Genomic DNA, 27,648 nt, shown 5'->3' on the forward strand with positions numbered 1-27,648 from the left:
TAATAGCAGGTAATCTATAGCTGCACGATTATCCAAGATAGCTTGTCTTAATATACCCTGCTCTTCATTTAACAAAGCAATGGCTCGAGAGGTGGCATTTATCATCTTAACATAATTACAGGCTAATTTATGTAATTGATTGCTGTTACTTACTGCCAATGCAGGAAGTCCAACAAGGGAGATGGCTAGTGATACACTTTCTGCTTTATTAAGCAATTCCACCTTGTCATTACAATCAGCCGGCATGGCAACAGCTTCTCTTTTCCTACGTTGGGCTAGCAACTCCCTTTTATGAAGGAAAATGGGAACCAGTCGACTCAGGCAACAGATGGTATCAGAAATATTAGCGGGAACATAATTAAAAGTGGTTTCTCCACATGTCCAAAACCATCCACCTGGTAAAGGAATGTGTCCGTACATACTGGATATGTTAATGTGCTGTGTACAATTCCATGTGGGTCTCCCAACCTTTAGACATCCCTTCTGCACCTTATGTCGACTACAATTAACCATCCGAGCACACGTATTATTAATGGAATTTGCAACATGTGATGTAAATAATTGAAAAGCATTAACAGGCAGCTGGAAGGTTGGAGTTCCCCAATTCGAAACAGTATGATATTTAATCTCTGAAGTATTCATGAACCGCCCAAGTCCTGTAATGTTCCCAATATCCCCAGGTGCTTTGCATACGGGTATTAAACATGTTCCCAACATACCCATTTCCTGTACATGTTCAGTCATGCAAAAGTCACTCACATTTGTCATTCTTGCTAACTGAACCCAGATATTGTGTTGAAACCGCATCCCCAACTCCTGCCCCAACCTGTCAGCCCCGGCGCTTCCTAAAATCCAACAAATGCAAAGTACAAAAATAGAATTTGTATTTAAAGACGCAATTAAAGCAAGAATGGTATTCTCAGTTGTCTTGTCCACCCCGGCTTGTTCCATTGCTTTTTCTGCTTGTGTTGCTAAGTTCTTTATTTGGCCCCAAGTCACGGGAGGTTGCGGAACATTCCGACCACGCTTCCTGGAAGACATCCCAGTATCCTGAAGTTGCAGAGAAAAATTAGGGATGGGATTCTTAAGATTATCGTGCCAGGACATCGTCTTTCCAGGGCCGGATACACCTAGCAGGTACCCACACAGGACCGTCAGGCGTAGACACAGCCGCGTAACCTCGACCCCACGTTATAAGCGGAACTGGGCCTTTCCACTCTGGATTTGGTAGTTGCCGAAACTGCACCCGCGGGGCAGGTAGAGACTCCGACTGCTGAAAATGCCGCTGCGCTCGAGTAGAAAAGGAAAAATGAGTATTGGGAGATTGAGACAAATTTAAATGATTAATGGTAAACAACACTTGTGCCAGCCACTCCTCTTTGGTGGCCAATCCCAGTGGTACTCCTCCTTTTTGTTTTTGTTTAAGCAAATGCTCTTTAAGGGTACGATTGGTACGTTCGACGACAGCTTGACCTGTAGAATTATAAGGAATACCAAACAAATGTGTAATGGACCACTTAGTGCAAAACTGTGCAAATTGCTGTGAAACATATGCAGGACCATTATCAGTTTTTATCGTCTGAGGTTGGCCCATGATGGCAATAGAACGAATGACATGATTAATAACATTCTTAGTTTTTTCCCCTTTCTGAGGAGTTACCCATATGTATCCGGAATATGTATCTACTGTAACATGCAAATACTTCCATGGGGAGAAAGTAGGAAAATGTGTAACATCCATTTGCCACAACTGGTTAACTATGAGACCTCGTGGGTTCACTCCTGGTTCTGGGGATAGAGTTAACTGTGTGCATTGGGGACATTGTTGAATAATGGCAGAGGCTTCCTGGGCAGTAAGATGGAATTGCTTCTGGAGTGCTTTAGCATTTTGATGATGAAGGGCATGACTTTCTATGGGTGTGCAAAGGAGGGCACGAAGAGCCTGATCAGCATATTGATTACCTTCTGTTAACAATCCTGGGAAAGGTTGATGACTGCGAATATGAAATATAGCAAATCGACAAGACCGAGTATGTATGAGTTTTTGAAGTGTAAGCATAAGAGCAAGTAGATTAGTGTCCAGCATGGGAGAGACATAACTACCGGGTAATGCAAGTACAACATTCTTAACATAAAGACTATCGGTAATAATGTTAACCTCCTGATCTGCAAAAGTCAACAGCGCCATACTAACAGCGGCCAACTCAGATCTCTGAGCGGAAGTTTGGGGTAAGGTGAAAATTGTCTTCCAAACCCCCTGCTCGTGCCATGCAACAACCCCTCTAGTTGGACTGCCATCAGTATAGACCGTGACCGCAGGTAAGGGTTGTAAACTGATTACAGATTGAAACTGGATAGGAATTTTTTGTGTAATTTGAAGCCGTGGATCTGATGAGGAACGACATGAAATTGTGCCCAAATAAGAGACTAAAGCCCATTGAAGGTCATCAGAAAGCGCAACAGCATTTTCCCATGTGTAAAGTTTAAGAGGCAACGAAATTTCAACCGGATCGATACCTAATAATTGCCTTGATCGTAATCGTGCTTTTTGGATTATTTCTGCTGCTTGCATTGGCAAAGTTGTGATAGATGACTTTGGTGTATGGGCTAAGTAAAGCCACTCTATTATATGTGTAGCATTGGAGCCTGACTCCTGAGTGAGTGCAGCAAAAAGTTGGCTTCCATCAAATAAAACAAATAAAATCAGTGGTTTATTCAATATTTGTCGATCCACCCAAATAGCTTTTAACGTTGTAGAAACTAATTCTAGGGATTGCCTTGCCTGTTCCGTTAAAGTAATAATATCTGCAGGTTGACGTCCTTGTTTTAAACATTCAAATAAAGGCCCCATGTCTTGAGTGGTAAGTTTACAATATGGTCGAATCCAATTAATAGAACCCAAGAATTGTTGTAGTTCTACATAAGTTGGCTTCATTGACAAAGTAAGACAGGGCAATACAGGAGTGGAGTAGGATTGCATTAATTTATGTCCTAAATACAGAAATGGTTCTTTGAGTTGTACCTTTTCAGGGGCAATCTGCAACCCTGACTGTGACAAATGATCAGTAAGGTGTTGTTGCCACATAGATGGGAGGGTTCTCCCAGCCACCAAGATGTCATCCATATAATGGTAGACCAATAATGTAGGGTATTGAGCCCGAAAGGGTCGCAGGGCCATGTCTACAAACTGTTGACATAGGGTTGGACTATTTAACATGCCCTGAGGTAGCACTTTCCATTGATATCGTTGCGCAGGGCCAGAGTTATTATATACGGGAACAGTAAACGCAAATTTCGGTGCGTCTTGCGCTTGTAACGGTATTGTGAAAAAGCAATCTTTCAGGTCTATAATAGCTAAGGAATAGTCATATGGAATTAAATTTGGATTAGGCGTCCCACATTGTAGCGGACCCATGGGCACAATTAATTTATTTATTTCTCGTAAATCATGTAAGAGCCTCCACTTTCCAGATTTCTTTTTAATCACAAACACTGGGGTGTTATAAGGGCTATTACTTTCTGCTATATGATCAGCTTCCAGTTGCTCCTTTACCAGTTGGTGCAGAGCTTCTAATTTTTCTTTGGGTAAGGGCCATTGTTCTACCCAAATGGGTATGTCTGTCTTCCATTGTAAAGGAAGAGCTGCCTTTTGTTGGCTAATCATTAATAACAATGGTGGTCTGGAATTGCTCCAGTAAATCCCTTCCCCACAGATTTACTGAAATGTCCAAAATACAAGGGCGAATGTGGGCTATACGATCACCATCAAGAGCAACAACTTGTATCCAATCCTTACTCCGTTTTGAATCCTGAGCTCCGCCCACTCCCCACACAGAAGGGGCCACTTCTACTGGCCAAGAGGATGGCCAGTTATGTTCAGCAATTACTGTGACATCTGCCCCAGAATCTATAATACCTTCAAAAATAACATTGTTTAAACAATACTTACGAACCGGTTTCTCCCTGGTCACTTCTGCCAGTACTGCAGCTATCTGTGGATGGAAAGGATTACCTGAAATACTCACACTCGGCGATTTCGTCCTTGTAGATCCGAATCCACCAGTACGTTTTTGGGAGGAAGTGTTCGATGTGAAAAGACGATATGGCAATAACAATAGTTGCGCAAAAGAATCTCCCTTCTTCAACTGAAGGGGAAGGTGACTCCAATACTGAATATAAATAATTCCCTGATAATCAGAATCAATAACACCAGGTACCACCATTATATTATTCTTGGAAGCAGAGGATCGCGGTAGTACAAGGCCTACGGTGCCTTCTGGTAAAGGGCCAGTGAGTGTGGTAGGCATTAAAAGAACTGCTCCAGGCAAAGGAACATCTTTTGACTCTGCATGTATCAAATCAATTCCAGCGCTTCCTTGAGTAGCAGGGGTGGGTACACTTCCTTGAGATTCGGGGCTGGAAGCCTGCCCCAAGTTCAGTTTCCCTCAATAGGACGGGAAGACACATTGGTATTGGTAATGGGAGCTGAACGACACTGATTAGCCCAATGATAACCCTTTTTACATTTCGGACAGATTTTCTTTGGCCGGTTTGTAACAGTGCCCCCACCTTTAAATGCTCCTCCGCCAGGAGCCCGACATTCCCTTCTGAAATGACCAGGCTTTTGACAATTAAAACAATTGCCTGTAGGTTTGTTACCCTGTCTTAATGCCCCAGCTAACAATGTCATGGCATGAACATGTGTACCTACCTCTGCACAAGCTTGAATCATGTCTCCCAATTCATATTGCGGTCTATGAATAATGTTTTTCAAAATCTTTTTACAGTCTGTGTTAGAATTCTCGTAAGCTAATTTTAACAATAATTCCCCTTGTGCCTGAGGGTTATCAACCTGCCGTGTCAGAGCCTCTTTCAAACGGTCAACAAACTGAAAATAGGGCTCTGTTGCTTGCTGCCGTACATTCGTAAAAGAACGTAAGGGTTCTTTCCCAGCAGGCACCTTTTTAAATGCTTTCTGTATACACTCAGCAGTTCGATGAAATGCGGCTTCAGGCAATACCCCTTGTTGTGCTATGGTAGCAAAATTACCTGACCCATAAATTTGCTCGGGAATGATATTAGCATCCCCAGCTGCTATAGCAGCATGTCTAAATTCTTGGTCCCAAACTACATATTGCGAAGGAGTCAAAATCATCCTAAAGAGATCCTTCCAATCTTGAGGGATCATGTTATATCCAGTAGCTACTCCTTCCAACATCCCTTGTACATAATTAGCCGTAATCCCATATTCTCTTACTGCCTTATTTATTTCTCTAATAACAGAAAACGGAAGAGCTGTCCAAGTTGCTATGCGATTATTAGCATTATTAGGATCTGGCTGATATGTAACGGGAAAAGCTGAAATTGTACCCTCCCAGTCTCCCATTTCTTCCATAGATAATAATCCTGAGGCTGCAGCCTGAGCTATGGCTGCTTTAACCTTCCCAGTAACCTGTTCTTGTTGGACTGGAGGGCTATATGGAGGAGCATTTACAAATTTCTCAATATCCTTTTCAGGTGTAGGTAAAGAAAGTTGGGGATAAAGAGGAGTTTTCTGGTCAGAATTGGCAAACAGCGATGTCTCTTTTATCCCTAAATGACTAATGGCCTCAGCACACTTTTGCCATAATAAGAGATGGTGAATAGGTGCTCTTGGTTCTTCATGTAATTTTCTCCCTATCTTTATCCAATCTGACTGACGTAGTGATCCTTGCTCTGGATACCATGGACATTGACATTGAATTGTTTTTAACAATGATTCAATGTGAGAACGACTTATAAAAGCTGAGGTATCCTGTTTTAAAATTTTTTGTAGCTCTTGTGCATGAACCTTCTGCTGAGCTGACAATTCCCCCCCCATACTCACGAATGGGAGCTGTACGCTGAGGTGCACCGTTGGCTGATCCTGCCAGTGGGTACGAGGGTGTTTGTTCTGAATCACGTCGGGGTCACCAGATGTAGATATCACGACACAGTGAGACACGGTGAGACCAGAGTTCAATTTCGGAGCCCCCCTCGTAATTCTCGTCTCCGCTTTTATTTTACCTCCGCTTGGAGGCGTGGATTATTTTCTCTCCATAAACAGCCTATGACCTTTAACTATTGTATAACATCACGTACATACATAGTACAACAGCATTATCTACGTGGCAATATGCAGGCAGTTATTTAACCACTACAGATGTCAGTATCGTTTACAGCCATAAAGTTAACCACATCCTGTTTTTCCACTGGTCAGATCGCAATGTCTTGAGAGATAGTGTACTGAGAACAGCAGCGTGGTTTGCCAACGTATGCTGTTCATTCAGTCCACCCCACACCTCCACAGCATACATCCTTTGCCACTGCCTGCCTTTGGTTCTCAGTAATGTTATGATGCTATAAAAAAGGGTGATGTTATGCAAAACTGATGCAAAACAGACTACTTGTGGTGTCTGGAAGATCTACTGAATCCCAAAAAATATCCATACACTCCCTGTATTTGGGGCTGTGCTTTCATACATTTATTAAAGGAAACATCACTTATCAGATGTCACTGAAATGTTCCGCTTGGCATCCCTGCTTTTAAATGAAAAACTGTCCATTGCAGTTTCATCAGTGTGGATATTTTTATGATTCAGTATATCTTCTGTGCCCCTCACACATATTCAGTTTTGTGTCAGCAAAGGAATGCTTTATTTGGAGCTGTAAAGCCTTGGAAGAAGAGACAAATGATTTAGAATCTCTGATTTCTTAACCTGATGGCAAATAGCCTCCAGAAGTAGAAAAGTGCGATACAAATACTCCAAATAAATTCTGAATGTTCAAAAATGCTTAACAACAAACTTGAAAGGCCGAGCAATCCCATCATCACCTTACTGCAGTGGGGCTGGATGATGTTAAAGATAGAACTCAGTTCTATGCAGGCTTACTGTACATTTAAAGCACATTTAACACCCAGGTAATGTGCATGGCTTCCCACAAGGAATCCTGGGAACTGTAGTTGGTTAAGGGTGCCAGGAACTGTAACTCTGTGAGGGGTAGAATACAGTCCCCAGGATTCTTTGGGGAAAGCCATGTACTTTAAATGTGCATTAAATATGCTTTAAATATATGGTGTGGCTTACCTGGCTTACCCAGCCAACCCTGTTAGCCCATGAGTTGAACAGAAAACATCAGAGCCAGAGGTCACTCTTACAGACCAATCTATCCAATGTTTGCTCAGATATATGTGCGGCTTGCTGCCAGGTAAATGTGGTTGTAGGACTGGAAGCTAGAAGTTGCAATACCACTCACACTTGCCTGGAAGTACAGAGGAGGTTACTTCTGAGTAGGGATGGAGGGGTCTGGCAACTTTGGTTCTCTGAGTTTCTCATTTTTCCAATCTTAAATTTAGTTCTCCACATTTCTGCAGCAATTTCTGATTTTTTTAAAAAATCCGAATGAAAATTCCTCAGCATTTCGGTGCAAATTTCTCTTAACACATTTTTGTATGCAGTTTTACTAGCCATGATGGCTGTGCTGTGCCACCCTAGTCAGAGGCAGCATGCTTCTGAAAACCAGTTGCTGGAAGCCTCAGGAGGGGAGAGTGTTCTTGCACTCGGGTCCTGCTTGCGGGCTTCCCCCAGGCACCTGGTTGGCCACCGTGAGAACAGGATGCTGGACTAGATGGGCCACTGGCCTGATTCAGTAGGCTCTTCTTATGTTCTTATGTTCTTAGTTTTGACTAGCATACAATTTTTTGCATGCAATCTCTCATAATTTAATGCATTTTGTATGATTTTCACTAATATATTCATTTTGATGCATATTTTCCCCTAAAATACGCATTTGTGTAAATGTTGTTCCATCACAAAATTCAGAGAAGAGCGAATTTCGAAGGATGGCTGGGTTTCAGAATGTGTGAATTTTATATATTCAGCTTTAAATGTGAACTGAACTGAATTTCTCCTTCATCCCTATTTCTTAGGTAGGAATACACTGTAATCGCTATACTACATAATCTCTTATAATGGTGTTTGACCTAGTTTTCAGAAACGGCTTGGCCGTGAAGCTTGCTGGGTGATCTGGGGACAGTCACTGTCTCTCAGCCTAACTTACCTTGCAGGGTTGTTTTGAGAATAAAATTGGGAGGGGGAGAAACATGTATGCCACCTTGAGCTCCTTGGAGGAAAGGTGGGATATAAATGTAATCATAAATAAATAATAAAATGCTGAACCAGTCTTTGGGTTTTATCACTGATCTGCTGTCTGTAAGCATTTTCTAAACTTTTAGCTGCCACAGTACCACAGAACTACAGCCCTTTCCTTTTTCGACCTTTAACAGAAATCTGATTCAAAGTAATTAGAGAGGTAATGGAGCTTTTCCTATTCTTTTGTCTCCAGGCCAGGAAAATTGCAGGCTTGCAGTTAGAGACAGAGGAACAGAGCCATTTTTTAAAAATGCAGCCTTAAACTTCATTCCTACCATTCCACCTTTTTTTCTATCTGCAAGTAGGCCACATATATACTCTGAAAAATTAGAATGTGTCAAAGTTTAGTCATGTACAGCCTCTGAAAAGTTGAGGAAATATATTTTCATACTGCCAAAAAGCAAAAGGAAAATAAAGTGTTCCTTTGACTGGCCAGCCTCTCCCAGGCGAATTGGTTTAACGACAAGACCAGGGTCTTTATATATGCAATTGTTGTAACTGTTTTAATATGTAATGGTTTTACAAATTTTTATTGTATTTTTATTGTATTGCAGATCACTGGGAGATGCCTCAGATGACACGATTCATAAGTGAAATAAACAAATAAATTTTGGGCTCCTCCTGGGAGGAAGGGCGGAATATAAATCAAATAATAAATAAATAAATAGGATTGCTAGTTAAAACTTGCCCCATGTCAATTTGACCCTAGATCACAGTTCCCAATCTCCCTCGCCCCTCCCCAGACCACATGAAAATTGCTGAGAGTCTTGGTGGACCACTTAATGTGTGTGTATGTACTGAAGCAATTGTAATGCACTGTGTGATGCTAGATCCTGTATGATGTTTAATTGTGTTTTTCTTGCTTTTTACTTATTGTATTGTATTTCATTGTATTACAATTTGAATTCTATAGAATTCATGCTGTAAGTGTTCTTCACAGGCATTCTGCAGACCACCAGAATGAAGCTCACAGACCCAGTGGCGTTTGCTGACCCCATGACGGTGGGGTAGTGGATTCCTGCTCCAGGCTTTTGTCTAAACTTTCAAGGAGCTGTCCAAGGTGCTTTTAGCAGATTCCACTGCCCTACTGACATGGAGCCACAGGCCACCATTGTGTGGACCATTGGTGGTCCATGAACCACAGTTTGGAAACCCCTGCCCTAGGTGGTTATATGTCTGTATGTGTTTGTCTAAAACCCAAAAAAAAGGCATATCTGTTTATAACTGAGTTTTCTCTAAGGAGTGGGTCCAAACAAACAAAAGGAGCAGATAATAGGAAGGTGTTAAATGCTCTGTCCACCTAAAGCTGAACACAAACATACGTTTAAAGCACATTTTCCACCCAAAGAATCCTGTGAACTATAGTTTGTTAAGGGTGCTTGCCATTATAGCTCTGTGAGGGGTAAACTATAGCTTCCAGAATTCTTTGCGAGTGAGATGTGCTGTTAATGTATGCTGAGTTCTACTCAGAGTAGACCCATTCAACTTAATTATTCATTATGTTTAATGTATAACTGTAGTTTGTTAAGGGTGCTGGGGATTTGGAGCTCTGTGAAGGCAAAACAAGTTTCCAGAATTCTTTTAGGGGAAGTCATGTGCTTTAAATGCATGGTGTGGATCTCCCATGTCTGTTAACTTCAAGGGGTCTGCTCTGAGTAGGACGTACCACCCCATTCATTTAAAGCACATGACTTCCCTCAAAGAATCCTGGAGCCTGTCGTTTGTTACTGGTGCTGGGAATTGTAGCTCTGTGAGGGAGTAAACTAGAATTCCCAGGATTCTTTGGGAGAAGCCATGACTGATAATGTGGTATAAATGTACTTTAAATGTGTGGTGCATGTGGATATATGATTAATAATTGCTTTGTTATGAGAGATCAGTTATTTTTTTCCCCTCTGGGAGTTGTACCCAACTAAATTATACTCAGAGCAAATCTGTTGAAATTAACAAACCTGTGTTAGTCATGTCTATTCAGTTCAAGGGGTCTACCCTGAGGCTGTGAGCACCGACAGCAAAGTGTTTCCATTAGCCATACCTGGAGGGGCAATGGGTTGATCTGCCAATCAGTTGCAAATTCTGTTTGAGGCTGTTTTTTTTTAAAGCACTTGAGCTGATCCAAGAAGGTTTTAGAGTAAAAAGGGGTGGAGTTTGACCAGCGTTGTGTGCCCCCGTTTTCAGAAAAGAGAAAACAGCACAACAGTGTGTCTCTACCCTGAGTTGGACTAGCATTGAATACAACCCATGGTGTGTGTACACAAGCCTGACCCTTTGAAGTGCCCATAGCACTCACACATACATCCAGGGGCTTTTCTTACCAGCTGCATTTCAGTACTAAAAGTGGGACAGGAGGCAAGCTATTGATGTAAGGAGGATTCATTTTCTCTCACAGCCTTTCCCAATCTTTGGTTTCCCAAATGTTGCTGGACTACAACTCCCATCAGCCCCAGCCAGCATGGCCAATGGCCAGGAATTATGGGAACTGTAGTCCAGCAACATCTGGGGACCCAAAGATTGGGAAAAGGCTGCTTAAAAGTTAGATATCTCACATGGGGACATAACAGCCTTGCCAGCTCAGGCCAAAGGCCCACCTAGTCCACCATCCTGTTCTCACAGTGGCCAGCCAGATGCCTCTGGGAAGCCTACAAGCAGGACATGAGTACAGTGGCACTCCCCCAACTTGTGTTCCCCAGCAACTGGTATTCAAAGGCATACTGCCTCCAGCACTGGAGGTATTTACGGCTAGTAACCATGGATAGCTTTATCCTTCATGCATTTGTCTTATCCCCCTTTAAAGCCATATGAGGCCCAAACCATTTATTGCATTCCGTGTGTAGTGGGTTTCTTCCTTTTTACTTTTGTTAATTACAAGCACATGGGAGGGTGCAATCCTTTCTGGCAATGCAGCATGAAGGCTTTATTCAGCTCTTCATTTGAAGGGGGGGAAAAGGCTCGCAGGGCAGCTTGTAAATGTCAATGATAAAACCATCTGAAAGGGACAACACAAAAGGAAAAGGGATTGGGAGCAGGGAGGGATAAAGAAAACTCAGGCACTATTTCTTAGAGTCAGAATTCCTGTAATGAACAGTGTTACGAGGTGCAAGGCCCGGAACTATAACTCCCACCTACCCCCCCCCCCTTTTATATGGCTGGCTATGCGTTCCTGAGGTACGGTGTGAAGGACAACAAGGTCATTTGGGAAGCAACAAAAATAACTTAAGAGAAACTGAAATAAACGTTGTCTTCTTCCTTGGCAGACTTCCCTCACGTCTAGCAGAACGATCCCATTGTCCAAAGAAAGTAGCCTGAGTTTCTCAGGGTCAGCAAAAAACATACACAGAGAGAGAGAGAGAAAGGGAGGGAGGGAGATCACCTCATACCCAGACACCTGTGCAGGGAGGGTGAGAGAGAAAAAGTCTTTTAAAAAGAGGCTTGAATCTAGAAAGGGGGGCTTATGGCAATCTGAGCTCCAACACATGTAACAATGCTCTCAACGCAGGACTGTAGGAACAGAACTAGGGAGTCTGAGCCTCGGCCCAAGCCTTGATGCAAACAGATTTCCTTCCTGACTTTGGGTCAGAGCTCTTACACATCACTCCAGCTGTATTCAGCTGCCCACTCCTGGGCCAAGGATAGGCAATCTCTCCTACCTGTCACTCTTTATAGTAATAGGGTCCTTTGATCTCCTTAATATAAATTTATGAATGGGTTAGGATATTAATGATTAAGCTGCCACGCACCCAGTAATTTTGTAATGCTATTCTTCTAATTGAAGATCGTCCATGGTGCAGAGTGGTAAGCAGCGGTAACGCAGCTGAAGCTCTGCTCACGGCCAGAGTTCGATTCCAACAGAAGGAGGAAGTCGAATCTCCGGTAAAAGGGGTCGAGGTCCACTCAGCCTTCCATCCATCTGTGGTTGGTAAAATGAGTACCCGGCATATGTTTGGGGGTAAAGAAAGGCCGGGGAAGGAACTGGCAATCCCACCCCATATATACGGTCTGCTTAGTAAACGTCGCAAGACGTCACCCTAAGAGTCGGAAATGACTCGCACTACAAGTTTGGGGACACCTTTACCTTTTATTCTTCTCTTTCTCTCAATAAAAGAAAGCTTTGTTTTATTTTGATTTGGACCAGCAATTTTTGGGTTATACATGCACTATTTAGGCACATTTCAGGGCGAAGCGTTTGTTTTATCCCTAGCAAAAGATCCCCCTCCTCTCAAGGAGGTGTGTTTCATGGGACATGTGGGTGGCAAGTTCACACACTCAAGTTCCCAAGAGCACATGTCATAACAACAGCTGGAAGAGAAATTACAGGATCCAATTAACAAATGAATGTTTTGAGATATATAAAAAGCCAGGTAAAGGAGGATCAAAGGTTTTTGGTAATGCACATGTTGATAGTTGCTTGGATCTCAGTCTCAAAAAAATTGGAGAAGACATACTATTCCCGCAAGTGATGAATGGTTCAGATGGATTTGGCATATCATGGTGATGAGAACTACAGGAATGAGAAAATCAGTACAGTATTTACAGATTTTCAATTTACTGATTTATTTATTAAATTTATATTCTGCCCTCCCTCCCAGAAGGAGCCCAGGGCAGGAAACAAAACACTAAAAATACTCTAAAACATCTTAAAAACAGACTTTAAAATATATTAAAACAAAATATCTTTAAAACATATTAAAACATCTTTTTAAAAAAGCCTTAAAAACACCTTTAAAACATTTCCAGCACAGATGCAGACTGGAATAAGGTCTACACTTAATAGGCTTGTTGAAAGAGGATTAAATGGAACTGATTTTATTTTGTACAGGAAAGAAATTGTATTTCTTGAGTATTTTAAGTAGGAAATAATTAAAATGGTGGGCATACAGTAGAAGAACTGTTAACAATTACAGCAGCAAAATAAATAAATAAACAAAAGGCTTCACCTTTCCCACCTATTTGGTACAGCTGCACAGGTATGTAGAAAAGCCAGTGTGATCTACTGAATAGGTGTACATTCAAATCACTGCCTGTCAGGCTTGGCTGGCACATGCAGTAGAATGAGGTTGCATAATGAATGACAAAATTTCAGATTGCAGGTGGCAGGTACATTTCTGAATGCTTGCCCAATGCTGAATGCTTTGCTGCCTAAAAGCAGCAAATCTTCCTGTAAGTCGGGGTGCGGAATCTTTGGCCCTCCAGATGTTGCTGAACTTCAACTCCCATCATCCCTGGCCATTGACCATGCTTGCTGGGTTGTCGGGAATTGCAGTTCATCCATATCTGGAGGGTCAAAGGTTCTCCACCCCTGCTATAAATTTAAAACAAACACCTAGCACATCATGGAGAAAGGTTCTGGCCCAGCTCAATTCCACTTGTGCTAGATTTCTACTTGCAATGCTTTTGGCTCTTTTTTTTTTTTTAATGCAGGAGAGCATTCATAAACAAGACTCCAAAGCTGCAGACTGTGAAGTGGTTCCCTCCATTCCACTACTTAAGGACAATTCCCTCATTCTGCTGCATGTTTATAGGTCAGGCCAGCCCTCACATCGCCATCATGGCAGAAGCAATATCTTTGCAGCCTAAGGCTGCAATTTCATTTGGGCAGGGATCTCCTGCACCTTTAAACGCTGTGTAACAGGTAGACATGGAGTTGGTGAAATTCTGCTTTGCATATTCAGTAGTGGGTGAGGCACCTGATCCATTTCTATCATCATGTACAAGTCCTGCCCCAAAAAGGTCCGGGGAAAGGTGGCAAAAATGCATATTCTCCACTCAGACTAGGAATTACATTGAACAACATACTGACTGATCAAGTTCCATGGAAGCGTTGCAAAGCCATTTTGCATCCTCGTGCAGTTACAAGGTTCGACCCCGGTTGCAACATATTTTGTTCCTTCGTTGGAAAAAAAAGTCCTTCTCTTTCTCTTTGCAACAAAATAAACCCAGAACTGTGTTCTTGGTAGAGAACAGATGCAGTAGAGATAGAAACCCAATGTCAATTCGTACAGGGGAGAAAAAGTGGGGGTCGCGGGGAAGGCAACATCCGCATTTCCGAACCTTTCTCTTCCTTTTACTTTCAGGAAGTGACAGTTATTTGCAACCGGGTCACACTCAGCTCTCTGCCCTCCCACCCACCTTCCCTCCGCCCCCATCCAGCTCTGAGGAACCCCTCAGCTGTTGAGGAAAGCGCATGGGACCCTTGCGATGGGAAGGTGGAGGTTGATGTGGCGGTCGTGGGGGCGCACAAAGCCCCCAGTCCTAAGGTCTACGGTGAGTCGAAGGCCCGCTTTGCAAAAGGGGTGTTCTTATTAAGAACGGGGGAAAGGCTCGCGTGGGTGGAGCTGTTTGTTTTTGCAAACACTCGCCAGCGTGCGGACGTGCAAGAGGCGGTGTTTGCAGATGGAGAAAGGGAGAGAGGTGGAGGGGAGGGGTCCCGGCTGAGGGGATTCGGATTATCCTCTGCGCGCTGCCTTTCGGAAAGGAAATCCTATGGGGTGCAGAGGGACTCGCTTCTCTTGAGCGAGCATGCATGGGATCGGGCCGCAAGCGTACGCGCGAGTAAATCGCCAGGGGGGAATCGCGTTGGAAAATGGGGACAGGCGAGTGACCCCCCCCCCATAAAAACACCTCTTGATGTTGAAGCCACCTCTTGATGCTGCAGCATGGCCTGCAGAGGAGATCGGTGCTGCTACAAGTGCCGTTTGTTTTTCCAAAGTTTGTGCGCCCTTTTAAGGCGTCCATATGCGAGACAGTCGCCTGGAAGAGGAGGTCGTTTGCCTTTCTGCAGAGGAGAAGGGAGAACGTTGCCGCTAGCTTGCTGCTGTTTGATACTCAAAGGGGCACAATACACGAGAGGGTTAGAGGCCCATAGCCAGAAACTCCGTAGTGAGTGGGGAGGCCTTAGAATACAATGGGTGGGGCCGTGTTAGGTTAATGTAAAACCACAGAACTACCTAATCTTTTTTTTTAATTGATCCTGCCTCCCTGAACGTGCACATGGTGCCATCTCTTTTTCTGGCCCAGACTTTTGGCTTTCCTCATAGGGAGATCCCTGCTGGGTCAGAACAGAGGTCTGTCTAGTCAGTGTGGGGAGTTGTGGGACTACAACTCCTATCAACCCCAGCCAGCAGGGGTGATTGGAGTTGTAGTTCAGCAACATCTGGTGGGCCAAAGGTTTCTCGCATCTGTAGTCCAGGAGTGGGGGAACTCCAGCCCAGAGGCCAAATCTGGCCCGCTAGCCATCTTTTTCTAGCCCTCTGATCCTCCCCAGGCCTCGTGCATCGCTGGCCCCGCCCTATGGCCTCAAGTGGTTTTGTTTGGCTGGAATGTGTCACTGATCATGCCTCTTGCTTGTCTGGATGGAGATATGTGTGGTGTGTGTGTTTGTGTATAGAAACCTCTGACATTTGTGCACCAGGAATATATATACTACTGTAGGGTTCTAGCCAGCTAGGTCCTACTCAGAGTAGACCCACTGAAATTGAGGAACCTACGTTAGTGATGTCTATCATCTTCAGTGGGTCTACTCTGAGTAGGACTAGTGTTGAATTCCACCCTAAGTGCCACATCCATTACTATGCACAATTTTGTCTCTGGCTCTGCCCACCAGAAGCAAGTGGCGCCCTGGAATTTGCCTTCTGGCTGAAAGTGATTCCCCACAACACCTCATCAAGCCCAACATCATCTTGCCACGTTAGCCAGACAAGACCCCTGTGGAAAGTAGTCTCTCCCCGGCGTTCCCAAGCAACTGGTAATGAGGCCCCATCTGCACTATACATTTAAGGCAGTATCATACCATTTTACACAGTTGTGGCTTCCCCCAAAGCATCAAGTATCCTGAGAATTGTAGTTTGTTAAAGGTTCTAAGAGTGGTTAGGAGACCCCTATTCCTGTCACAAAACTACAGTTTTCAGAGTGGTTTAACAGTCGGTCCCTCTTCCCAGAGAGCTCTGGTCTTCACTGTAGATGGTCTCCTAATAATTAGGTAATACCTGAAAGGGCTGTTCTGAACATGGACATGCCATTCGCTCCCCCCACCCCACCCCCATCTAAGGATGATGTAATCTAGGGTCACATCCACACTGTGCCTTTAAAGCACATGGCGTCCCCCACCCCCAGCAAAAGAATCCTGGGAACAGTAGCTTATCCCTCTCAGAGCTGTAGTTCCCAGCACCCGTAACAAACTATAGTTCCCAGGATTTTTGGGGGGAGAAGCCTTGTGCTTTAAATGTATGGTGTGTATGTGGCTCAGATAAGGGTGTGTGGACAGGAACGCTTGCGGTTGGGGACTGAGAAAGAGGTACCAGGGTGAGCTTGGAGCTCTGGAAAGAGCCATTTTGTGGGTTGTCGTTCTGGAGATCTAATGTGGAGCGGGGGAATTTGCTGTTTGTAGGAGTTGACCTGTCTGTCTCTCTCTGCCTCTGCTCAATAACTGAGGTTCGACTTGCATATTTTGCAAAATAAACTCGAATGTTGTGGAAACACCTTAAGCCTCTCTGGTCATCTTTTCCTCCAAAGGAAATTAAAGCTGGGAAAGTGTTGACTCCCTAGAGCAGGGATGTGGAACCTGTGGCCCTCCAGGTGTTGTTGGACTACAGTTCCCATCATCCCTGACCATTGGTCATGGTAACTGGGGTTGATGGGAGTTGGACAACATCTGGAAAGTCACAGGTTCCCCATCCCTGCTCTAGAACTTCTTGCTAGTCAGAGTAATGGGGGGCATGTAGCAGGGATAATTAATCTGTATTGCTGTGTAGGGTTGTTGTAAGGATTATCTGAGGATCACCTTACCCCATATATGCCCACTTGACCATTTTGAGTGCAGAACTGGTACTTGTACAAGTGCCGCCTGACATTCATTCCACACTTGTAAGGAACCAATCTTTTAGTGTGGCAACTCCTACACTCTGGAACTCCCTGCCCATTGACACAAAGCAGGCTCCTTTGCTGTATTCTTTTTCGGACCTGCTAAAAAACTATTTTATGTAGGCAAGCCTACCCAAATGTGTAATGCTGATGTGTATTTTAATTTATAATGTTAAACCTTTTATTGCCGATTTCTCCACTTTGCTTTTTTATAAGCTTGTTTTTAACGTTGAGTTTTATTAATGTATGTTTTGTATTTCATGTGAACCACTGAGAGGTGTTATTTACAGATAAGTGGTGTGTAAAGGATGTATGTATAGGATTGGGGCCTAAAGCACTATATTGGACTAGAGAACTTGTGGCCCTTTATCCACGTGCTGGGACTCCCATCCACCCCAGCCAGCTTGGCCAATGGTCAGGGGTGCTGGGAGCTGTAGTCCAGCTATATCGAGAGGGCATAGGTTTCCCCATCCTTTGTATTGCTATATAAATGCCATGTAGTACTTTGTAAATGCTGGCAAGAATAGGGGTTGGGCAGCCTTCAGGCTTGTCAGATGTACTTTTTTTTTTTTTACTAGAAACCCCACATCTGCCAGCCAGTGCCAAGTGCAAAGAACATACAAGATTAAAGAAGAGAATACCTCTGAGTATGTTCTGAGCCTAGGATTTGCTTTCTGTTTGAGAACTGATCTGTGTTCACAGTAGTTTCACACAAAAGACCACTTCTGGTGAACTACTTATTTATATTTATAAAAATATTTGTATACCGTTATTCATAGAAAATATCTAAGTGGTTTACAACTGTCATACATATATACATATACATACATATATGTATACATATATATATACATACATATATATACATACACACACACAAAATAAAAACCATGTAAAAAATTTAAACTTTGAGATAATTCACTGTTCTATTACAGAAAGATTTTCTGAATTGCTGCATAAGCTTGGTGGCATAGAAATATTTTCAGCAGATGTTTGAAAGTTGAAACAGAAGGCGCCTGCTGAATCTCTATTTGCAGAGCATTCCACAGGATTGGGCAGATGATACTAAAGGCTCGATTTCTTGTTCTGTCAAATGAGCCTCACCAACTTGGGGGATGACCAGTAATGCTCCTGCGGATGATCTCAGTGATCAAGCTGGGATATAAGGGTTCAGGCTGTTCCTAAGTTACCCTGGACCTTTACAAGTTAATGCAAAGACCTTGAGGCCAGTGTGGTGTAGTGGTTAAGGTGCTGGACTACGACCTGGGAGACCAGCGTTGGAATCCCCACACAGCCATGAAGCTCACTGGGTGACCTTGGGCCAGTCACTGCCTCTTAGTCTCAGAGGAAGGCAATGGTAAACCCCCTCTGAATACCGCTTACCATGAAAACCCTATTCGTAGGGTTGCCATAAGTCGGGATTGACTTGAAGGCAGTGCATTTCCATTTTGAGCCTGGCTTGATAGTAGATGTCAAGCCTGTGCCTGTGTTTTAACAATGGTGTCACATTTTTATTTCAGCAGCCTAATTTAGTTTGGGAAGTTGTTTTGCTGTTCCTATTAAAGAATTGGGAACTAGAAAACCATGCTGATCTGTACAAACTGGCCAAAGATCTACCAGTAGATCTTAATCTATCTCCTGCCCACACCTAGGCTAAAGCACACTGGAAGCACATTCTTCTTTCTAGGTAAGTTAGGCAGAACATTGCCTATACTAGGTGGGGCGGATAACCTGTTGCCCCTCTAAATGTCCTGCCATCCCTAACCATTGGACCTGCTGGCTGGGGCAGATGGAAATTGGGTTCAACAACATCTGGAAGACCACAGATTCTCTATCCCTAAAGTTTTTTTTAGCTTTGTTTACTAAACAAACAAATATGCTAAATTAGATCAATCTATAGCGCATCAGAAAATGTTCTTATGCAAATTACCGTAACCCATTCACCGGGAGTAACAAACACCTGAAAAGCCCTGTCTACAAGTTATTCATGTGAAGAGGCAATGTGGCTAGAAAGGGGCTGTGTATCTGACCCCACCTTGATGATGTGCAGTTCCCCCCCCCCGCCCCACTCCTGTGGTCTACGAATCAGAAGAGATATCCAAGCCTACCTGTGGCTCCATCTCCATCACCTGGAGATGCTGTAGCCCTCTGTGCCATGGATGAGTAACCTGTGGTGTTCCATATGGTGTTAAGACTCCAACTCCCATCAGCCCCAGGCAGCATGGCCAGTAGTTTGGGGTGATGGGAGTTGTAGTCCAGCAACACATGGAGGGCCACTGGTTCCCAACCCTGCTCTGTGCAAATAGGCTTTTCCAGCTCCTGCAACCCTATGAAATAAGCTTTCTGGGATCCAGGCAATTCCAGACTTTTCAGCCTTAGTCACCTGTGCTATCCATGGACAGTGGGGGAGGGGGGTCAGAGGCAGGGCTCTGTACCCATGTTGCCCCTTTGTGTGAGTAATGCGTGAAGGGGCTAGATTAAAACACATTTCTGATAATCTGCCCTTGGTAAAAACTCAGCAGCCCATTAAACATAGGAAGCTGCCTTAACACTGACTCAGACTTTGGGGCCATCTGGCTCAGTACTGCCTACACAGACTGGCAGCAGCTCTCCAGGGATTAAGGAAAGATCCCCTCCCTGCTGGGGATTGAACCTGGGACCTTCTGCATGCAAAGCAGACGCTCTGCCACTAAGCTACAACCCTTCCCATAGGGTGAAGTGGGTCAAGAGTTTGTTAAGAGGAAACAACTGTTCTTTTGAAGGTGGCCTCTCGGTCCTTCCCTCCCTTTCCAGACACTCCACCGCAGGAATGCGTCGTCTTTCCCACTCCCTCGTCAGCCCCTGCCCTCGCTGGCGGAGACCATGGCCCGATACCTGCGCTCCCTGGAGCCCCTGGTGAGTCCTGAGGAACTGGAGCAGACGCGGCAACTGGTGGCTGAGTTTGGGGTGCCTGACGGAGAGGGCGAGAGGCTCCAGGCACGGCTGCAGCGCAGGGTGGATCGCATGGAGAACTGGGTAAGGAAGGGAATCCCTGGGGCTCTGTGAGAAGGGAAGGAAATGAGAAGGATTTGCTCCCAGCAAAGGAAGAATAGGCAACTTGTGGTCATGGGGCTTCCCATCCAGCCCCTAGCAAAGCTCTCAAGTACCATTCCCTGCCGGCAGTGGAGGCTGGTCCATCAGGGCAAATGAAGTGCCGCCCCACCAACCTCAGTCTGCCCTTAGCTGACCCTCAGCTGCCTGCCTTGCAACCATGCCAGGGGGTGTCAGTGCTACCTACTGGCTTTCCTCCTCCCCTGTCTTACTGTTGTCCTTGTACAAGTCAGCAGAGAGGAAGATGCATATAAAACTAGAATTAGTTGGCTCTGCCTGTTACTGGCTCTGGCTGTGCCCATCATTGGCTGTGGCTCCACCTCCTGTTGGCGTCTCTGCCTTCCACCCTGCCAGCCCCAATGGGCACCAGACACCACTGCCAGAGACAGGCAAAGGGCTCTAATAGACAAAGGAAGGGCTGGGGAATTATTTATTTATTACTGCATTTATATCCCACTTTTCCTCCAAGGAGCATTGCATGACACTGTGGTTTTGTTTAACGTTGCATTGTAAGATATTGTTTCTCAGTTTCGTTGCTTGACATATATATACTTGTTTTAAATGGCGTAGAGGTTTTCTACAGTCAAGCGGTATATACATTTTGTTAAATTATCTTTATGTAGCACAGTATTATTTTTGTAAACTGTTTAGAGACTCAAGTGCTATATAAATACATTAGATGAATGGATAAATAAATAATAAAGCACTGTGCACATATAAATCATAGCAATGGGTGACCAATGAAAGGCTGTTGCATCTGTACCAGCTATATTGGGTGGGTTGGCATATGGGGGCAGGGAGAAGCATTATAGCCTCTCCGCTTTCTAACCTTATCTAATTCATCCCAGATCACAGACTGGTGGGTTCAATCAGCCTATCTGGAAAGCCGCCTCCCGCTGGCTGTTCACTCGAGCCCGGCTGTTGTGCTGCCTAAGCAAGATTTTAACGATTGGAAAGGACAGCTGAGGTGAGGAATGGAGGGGGGGGCATATGGAAAGATGCTCAAGTCTGGCCTTGAGAGTGGGATGTTGACATGGCTCTGGGATGGGAGTGAAGCCCTTGGAACATGTTGAGGGAACGGTCGTGTGCGTTCAAGACCAGTCTCGTGACCCTGGAGTTGGGTTCCTAATCTTCAGGGAAAGAGGACGAGGGCTCTGAAGCAGAAGGGGAAAGGGTGTGCAGCGCCAGCCCCAGAAGTGCTCTCAGGTGAACCCACTGCTCCCCCTGCGGGGCTGCCATCTGACTTGGAGGACTTTGCTGCAGAAGACCTGAGGCTCCCCACTCTGTTGCGGTAGGAGATTACTGGAGAAGGCTGAGCCCCTTTAAGGAGAACAGCATCTGGCAGCCCAGGTGGAGCCAACAATTTGGCTGCAGCTGCTGCTGCTAATACTAGATAAGGGCTCAGTTGCAGCTTGTTCATTTGCTGGAGCAACTTCAGAGCTCTGGGTTTCCCAGAGCACAGTCTGAACCTGGCTTCCTGTTCTCTTACACCCAGGTTGGGCCTTGCTTAGCTGCAGAGCGCAACTCCAGTAGCTTTGGAGCCTTTCTCCCTCCTGAACTGAGCTGAGCTCCTTATACTTCCTCTCCTGGATAAAGGAGGGTCTCTTCTTTTTCTTACACTGAAAGGATCCATCACAGAAGGAGCTGCCCTTTTCTGAGGAGTGCAAAGCTCTTGTTGAATACTTTAGGACAGAAGTAGGGGGCATTTTTTCAGCCTGCCTATATTCCCTTCTGGGCAGCCTTCTGAGGACAACATTCCCAGTGATGGGCAGGGCTGTAGGCAGAAGTGGGCAGAGCAACAAATGTAAAAGTTACCTTTGTGTGGTAGGCCAGTTTTTACGCCCACTTGTGTGTCCCATCTCTATTCTCCATCTAGGCAAAGATCAGAGTTCAAGGAGACATTTCCAGCCAGGCAGAAATGAGCATGGGTGTGAAGCAAGGCCAGTGAGGAGGGTGGTTCTGGGAGGAGTTCCAAGGGCCAGATAGAAAGGCCTGGAGGGCCTGAGGTTCCCTAGGCTTGCTTTAGAAAGTCTTCAGTTTCTGAGCCTTCTTACTCGTGCTGCTCTTCTCCATCCCAAGTCCTGGCCCTTGAAATGGTTCCTCAGAGCAGGCAGCTTTCTGTGACAGGCGTGGTGTCCAGTTTGGCTTAGAATCTTCAGAACAACACTGCTTTGTGGTAAAGGCTCTGTCCTTTTACTCTTCCCCCCCCTAAGGACTTTGACAGTGGCTGAGGATATTTATTTTTGTATTTATTTTTATTTATTATTAAATTTATATCCCATCCTTTCTCCCAAAGGGAGCCCAGGGTGGCCAACAATGTGATAAAACACTGAAAACATCTTAAAAACCAACATCCTAACAAACCATCTTTAAAACATTTTAAAAAGCAATTCCAACACAGACGCAGACTGGGATGAGGTCTCTACTTAAAAGGCTTGTTGAAAGAGGAAAGTCTTCAACAGGTGCTGAAAAAACAACAGAGATGGTGCCTGTCTGCTATTTAAGTTCCAAAGGGGGGAGTTCCAAAGTGTTGGCGCCACAATGCTAAATGTCAGCTTCCTTTGTTGTGCGGAATGGACCTTCTGATAAAATGGTATCTGCAGGAGGCCCACACCAGCAGAGTGCAGTGATCAACTGGGTATGTAAGGTCTGAGACTATCTTTCAGGTATCTTGGTTCCAAGCTGTATAAGGCTTTATAGACCTAAACCAGCACCTTGAACCTAGCCTGGTAGGTAATTTTAAACAATGTTAACATTCTCCTGTAGCCAACCAAACGAACGCTTTGCTGGTGACACTGGATCATACCACCAGTGGGCAAATTGCATTGACGATTATGTTCCCTGCACAGCCCCTTCCATTGGAGGACTTCCTTGCGCTGCTAATCTGATCTATTCATCCAGGGATGGGGAACCTGTGCCCCTTCAGGTGTTGCTGGACTCCAACCCTCATCAGCCCAACGGTCAGGGATTGTGGGAATTGTAGTCCAGTAATGCTTGGAGAGCTACAGGTTCCCTACCTCTGTGTTAATCCAACAGCAGTAAGTTATTACCAGCACTTAAGCTGCCCGTATGAATGCATCTGTGGCATGTATCCAGGTTGTCACACGGATGCTTCAGATTGAGTAACAATGGTTAGAGAGAAGCGTGTCCAGACATCTAAGTAGTTAAGCATGATGTAAAACTAAGCATAATTATATAATGAGTGTGGGTGGCAAGTAACACAGCGATCCATGTAGTTAATAGACCTGTTACTGGCAGCAGATCAAAGTGGACAAGGTGACCAAACCTGTATCCTTAAGAAGGCTTCCTGGGAAGGAATAATTGTGTTGGGGGTATAGCTCAGCAGTAGAGCATTTGACTGCAGATCAAGAGGTCCCTGGTTCAAGTCCGGGTGCCCCCTCTTTTTAGAGGAATTTAGAGTCTCATATTGGATAAAATTCAGAAATACCTTTTCTTAGAAAAAGTAAGAATGAATTATAGGACAGACCCTATCTCCTGTGCCAGACCTTAGTGAAATGTACCTGTGTGCTAGGGGTATAGCTCAGTGGTGGAGTATTTAACTGCAGATCAAGAGGCCCTGGTTCAAATCCAGGTGCTTACTTTGTGTGTGTGTGTGTGTGTAGAAATACTTCTGCCAATTTTTCCAGTCCCCAAAGGTTCCTGATGGGTAAAATTGTGGAAATAATTCTTCTTCATCATCTTCTGCTTCATCTTCATCTTTCTCTTCGTCGTCTTGTTGTTGTTGTTAATTAAACTTCTATCCTAACCTTCCTCCCAGAAAGAGCCCAGGGTGGCAAACAAGGACAAAACACTAAAAATATCTTCAAACATCTTAATATAAAACATCTTAAAAAGTCTTAAAACTGGAACATCTTAAAAACATCTTTTTTAAAAAAAAATTAAAATCATCTTTAAAAGCAATTCCAACACAGAGTGGGATAAGGTCTCTACTTAACAGGCTTGTTGAAAGAGGTAGGCACTGAAAAGATAGCAGAGATTGCGCCTATCTGATATTTAAGGGTAGGTGCCACAGTGCTAAAGGTCCATTTCCTATGTTGTGTGGAATGGACCTCCTGGTAAGATGGTATCAGCAGGATGCCCTCACGGGCAGAGCATAGTGATCGACTGGGTATATAAGGAGTGAGACAATATTTCAGGTATCCTGGTCCCAAACTGTACAGCAAAACCAGCATGTTGAACTTAGCCCAGTAGCTAATGGTCAGCCAGGATGTATACTTGGCATAATGTAATATGCAATATAATTTCCCATATATAGCGTGAAACATTCAGGAGGTATACACCCCAAAATTTGCTAGGATGAGCGAGTTAGGATTTGGTGGATCTCCAGGTCAGGTGGCTGAACCTTGGCTCAGCCTGGACTATGTTAGCATAAGTCCCGAACCCCAGCTCAGCCAGAGATAGCCAGCATAAGTCCCTCATCCTGACTCAGCAGACGTCAGCAGAAGTCCCCCCAGAGGGGCATTCTGGGGGTGTGGTGCGACTGGGCATGGGGGGGGGACTTATTCTGAATCCTTACTCCATTCAGCTTAGTCACATGACCCGACAAAAAGGGTGGTGTAAGTCAAAATACTTTCAAGGCTTGTTCTTCTGTCGATCAGAGCCTTGCTCCTGAACAGGGTTTGCATTGGGCCTACAGTGTAAATTACACTGGCTTCCCATAGCTAGGATTGCTCTCTGAGGGCATACTTTTTTTTTTTTTAAACCTTCTTACACTAACAGTGCAATCCTAAGCACATCTTCTCAGAAGTAAGTCCTATTGAATTCTTAGGGTCTTAATCCAAGGTTAATGGGTTTAGGATTGCAGCCTTAGTCCAACATCCCACAATATTGACAGGCCTTAGTAGCTGGCAAAAACCTGTGTTCCTCTTTATCTGTGACATGGGGCTGAACCTCAGGAGCACGAGATCTTTTGCTGATGGAAGTGGAGCAGCAAAGTCTGCTTCTGTGTTGGAATTGCTTTTAATATGCTTTTAAACTTTTTTTAACAATGTTTTTAAACTTTTTTAAAAAAAGTCTTCAAAGCTTTTAAAAAATGTTTTTAAAGTTGTTTTGTTTTAATGTGTTTTAATGTCTGTTTTTATGATGTTTTAAAGTGTTTTTAGTGCTTTTGTTTGCTGTCCTGGGCTCCTGCTGGGAGGAAGGGCAGGATATAAATAAAATAATAAATAAATAAATAAATGAAGTGCGTCGTACAAGGCAACATGTATAGTATCCAAAGCTGGTCAAGTTATGCTGGCCTCCGAGGCTCAAAGTGCCTCTCCCTGGCAGCAAATACACAATAGTAACAAATAACCATTTCCTGCCCTTTTCATGATACCCCCAAATCAGCTGCCTAAGGGACTGACTCACTGTGCCTAATGGTAGAGCCACCTGGTGGAGGCACTCTGAAGACCATTGTGACTGCAGAGGGCAAGCCCCTGTCCTTATTTCTAGCTCTCACCTGCGAAGAAGTGAACGGGAGCAGTGGCTTGCTGCAGAGTCTTGGAAAGGCACGGAAACAAGACGGAAGAATTTGTTGCTTTCCTGCCTTTTCAGTGTGAGGTCTGGGAAATGCTTCATTCTTCTTCAGGCTCAGGAGTGCGTTGGGGGTCATGACATCTATCCTGTTTCCTTAACAAGATCAGTAACAGTGACGGCAAACAGTCCATGGAAGACAGTTTTCACACCACTGTCAATCTTTCCCTGTAATATACAGCCACAGGAAGTGCTGGACGTATTCACAGCTTGCGAGGAGGCAATGGTGCAGAAGCTGAATGTAGACCATGCTCTGTGTCAACTGAGGCTGTGCTGTAGTAGAACATACTCTTGAAGCCTTTGCAATGCAAGGGGTTGTTGCTTACCAGAAAACCTGTTCCAGAAAGAGTTCCCTGTGGACAGAATATTCAAAAGCCATTACTCATAAACATATGGCAGAGAACTATGTGGCAAAACCAGTATCCATAACTAGGCTCTAGGTGAGGCATGTCTATGTGCAGGGGGTATAGCTCAGCGGTAGAGCATTTGACTGCAGATCAAGAGGTCCCTGGTTCAAGTCCGGGTGCCCCCTCTTTTTAGAGAAATGTAGTTGGATTTCTCACCTTCCCTTTCCCCAAGGGCTCATGATACATAAAATGCAGAAATAACTTTTTCCAGGAACGTATGGGAGCGAACGAGAAAAATATCTCATATCCTTCAATATTGTTCTGATTCATTTCTACCCCACTTTTTTGTTACACAAATTCTGCAAGGCAGCTTACATAAAATATAACACAAAACCAGATCAAAATTCCACATAAAAACAAATGAACATGCAATATCAACAGCAGTTTAAAACAGAAGCAGAGTACCCCATAAAAACCAAGATTCTAAAAAGGCCTACTTAATAAAAACACATTAACTGCCTACAGTGAGGGGGAGACATACATACAGGGGTGTCCACTGAGAGGGCAAGGGGGGCAGTTGCCCCCCCACGATAAACCATAATCTCCACATTCCCAGCTTTCGTTTTGCAAAAAAGAGACTGTAGCATTTGTAGAACCAAGATATGAGACAAAGTGTACAGACGCTATTAGAAACATAGGAAAGCGCCTTTTATTGAGTCAGACCATTGATCCATCTAGCTCAGTATTCTCTACACTGACTGGCAGCAGCACTCCAGGGTTTTAGGCAGGAGTCTTTTTTCCAGATCCACATGGAGATGCCGGGGATTGAACCAGGGACCTTCTGCATGCAAGGCAGAAGCTTATCACTGAGCTATGATCTTTCCCCTATGATTCTAATTTTTGTGTGTGAGAAATTAGCCTGCTCCCCTCTTTCAGTGTTTTACTTTGCTCTCTTTGAAAAAGCTCTGTGGATGCCCACACAAGCATATCTCTCTTGGGAAGCCATTCCACATCCTGGGAGCCACAACTGAGAAGGCCTTTTCCTAGGTCCCCAAACGTCATATCTCAGATGGCAAAGAAAGTCTCCAGAGTGGAACTAAAGTCACAAGAAGCTGTTTAAAGCCACCTTGGAAGCAATCTGAGAACAAGTCAAAATGATGGAGGATCAGTGCAACGTGGTCTGAATGGGCAACTCCCATTGTAAACCCCCCCCAATGGCTGCATTTTGGGCCAATTGGATGATCTCCAATGTGGGGAAGCCCACATAACTAGAGTTCTTGGTGAAAAAGGGCCATATCTTGGGAAGTGGGTATCACTCCACTGTAGAGCATAGGAATCCAAATCAAGAGGTGCTTGATTCAAGCTCGGGCTATCCTTTTTAAAGGCATGTATTTGCATTTTTTTCTTTCCTTGTCTTCAGAAGTGCATGATGGGTAACACTTTTTACTAGAAACATATGACAGTGAATGCCTCAACAAATTCTATATCCTTTAGTAAGAAGTTCTTAGGGTCAGCTCAGTTGAGGGGTACAGCTCAGTGGCGAGCATTTGGCTACAGATCAGACTGGTTCAAATTCAGGTACTTTCCCCATTCTTTGGGGGAAATGAGAAATAAGTCCTATTCAGGTGTTATAACCCCCTACATTTTTT

General features: G+C 44.3%; 1 protein-coding gene, 2 long non-coding RNA genes and 2 other non-coding genes across 6 annotated transcripts in view; 3 read left to right on the plus strand and 2 right to left on the minus strand.

The window, feature by feature from the left end:
• Positions 1–520: 520 nt before the first annotated feature.
• On the minus strand, positions 521–5,996 carry LOC133381052 (uncharacterized). Its single transcript, XR_009761612.1, has 3 exons — positions 5,867–5,996; positions 3,950–3,992; positions 521–1,285 (listed from the first exon to the last, which is right to left on the minus strand). It is a non-coding gene; the product is annotated as an uncharacterized LOC133381052 (long non-coding RNA).
• Positions 5,997–12,226: 6,230 nt separating this feature from the next.
• Positions 12,227–14,724, minus strand: LOC133381053 (uncharacterized). Its single transcript, XR_009761613.1, has 2 exons — positions 13,965–14,724; positions 12,227–12,669 (listed from the first exon to the last, which is right to left on the minus strand). It is a non-coding gene; the product is annotated as an uncharacterized LOC133381053 (long non-coding RNA).
• Positions 14,255–27,648, plus strand: part of LOC133381043 (carnitine O-acetyltransferase-like) — a 50,758-nt gene continuing 37,364 nt past the window's right edge. The window contains exons 1-3 of one of the 2 annotated variants that reach the window (XM_061619463.1): positions 14,255–14,432; positions 19,821–20,042; positions 20,966–21,084. In XM_061619463.1, the coding sequence (XP_061475447.1) occupies positions 14,367–14,432; positions 19,821–20,042; positions 20,966–21,084 (407 nt within the window). In that variant the 5' untranslated portion in view covers positions 14,255–14,366. The remainder of the gene's footprint in view (positions 14,433–19,820; positions 20,043–20,965; positions 21,085–27,648) is intronic. The other variant, XM_061619462.1, reaches the window with a different exon arrangement.
• On the plus strand, positions 23,446–23,517 carry TRNAC-GCA (transfer RNA cysteine (anticodon GCA)). Its single transcript has one exon. It is a non-coding gene; the product is annotated as a tRNA-Cys (tRNA).
• TRNAC-GCA (transfer RNA cysteine (anticodon GCA)) lies at positions 26,113–26,184 on the plus strand. Its single transcript has one exon. It is a non-coding gene; the product is annotated as a tRNA-Cys (tRNA).

The sequence above is a fragment of the Rhineura floridana genome, chromosome 3 (genome assembly GCF_030035675.1).
Source record: "Rhineura floridana isolate rRhiFlo1 chromosome 3, rRhiFlo1.hap2, whole genome shotgun sequence".
Taxonomy (NCBI): Eukaryota; Metazoa; Chordata; class Lepidosauria; order Squamata; family Rhineuridae; genus Rhineura; species Rhineura floridana.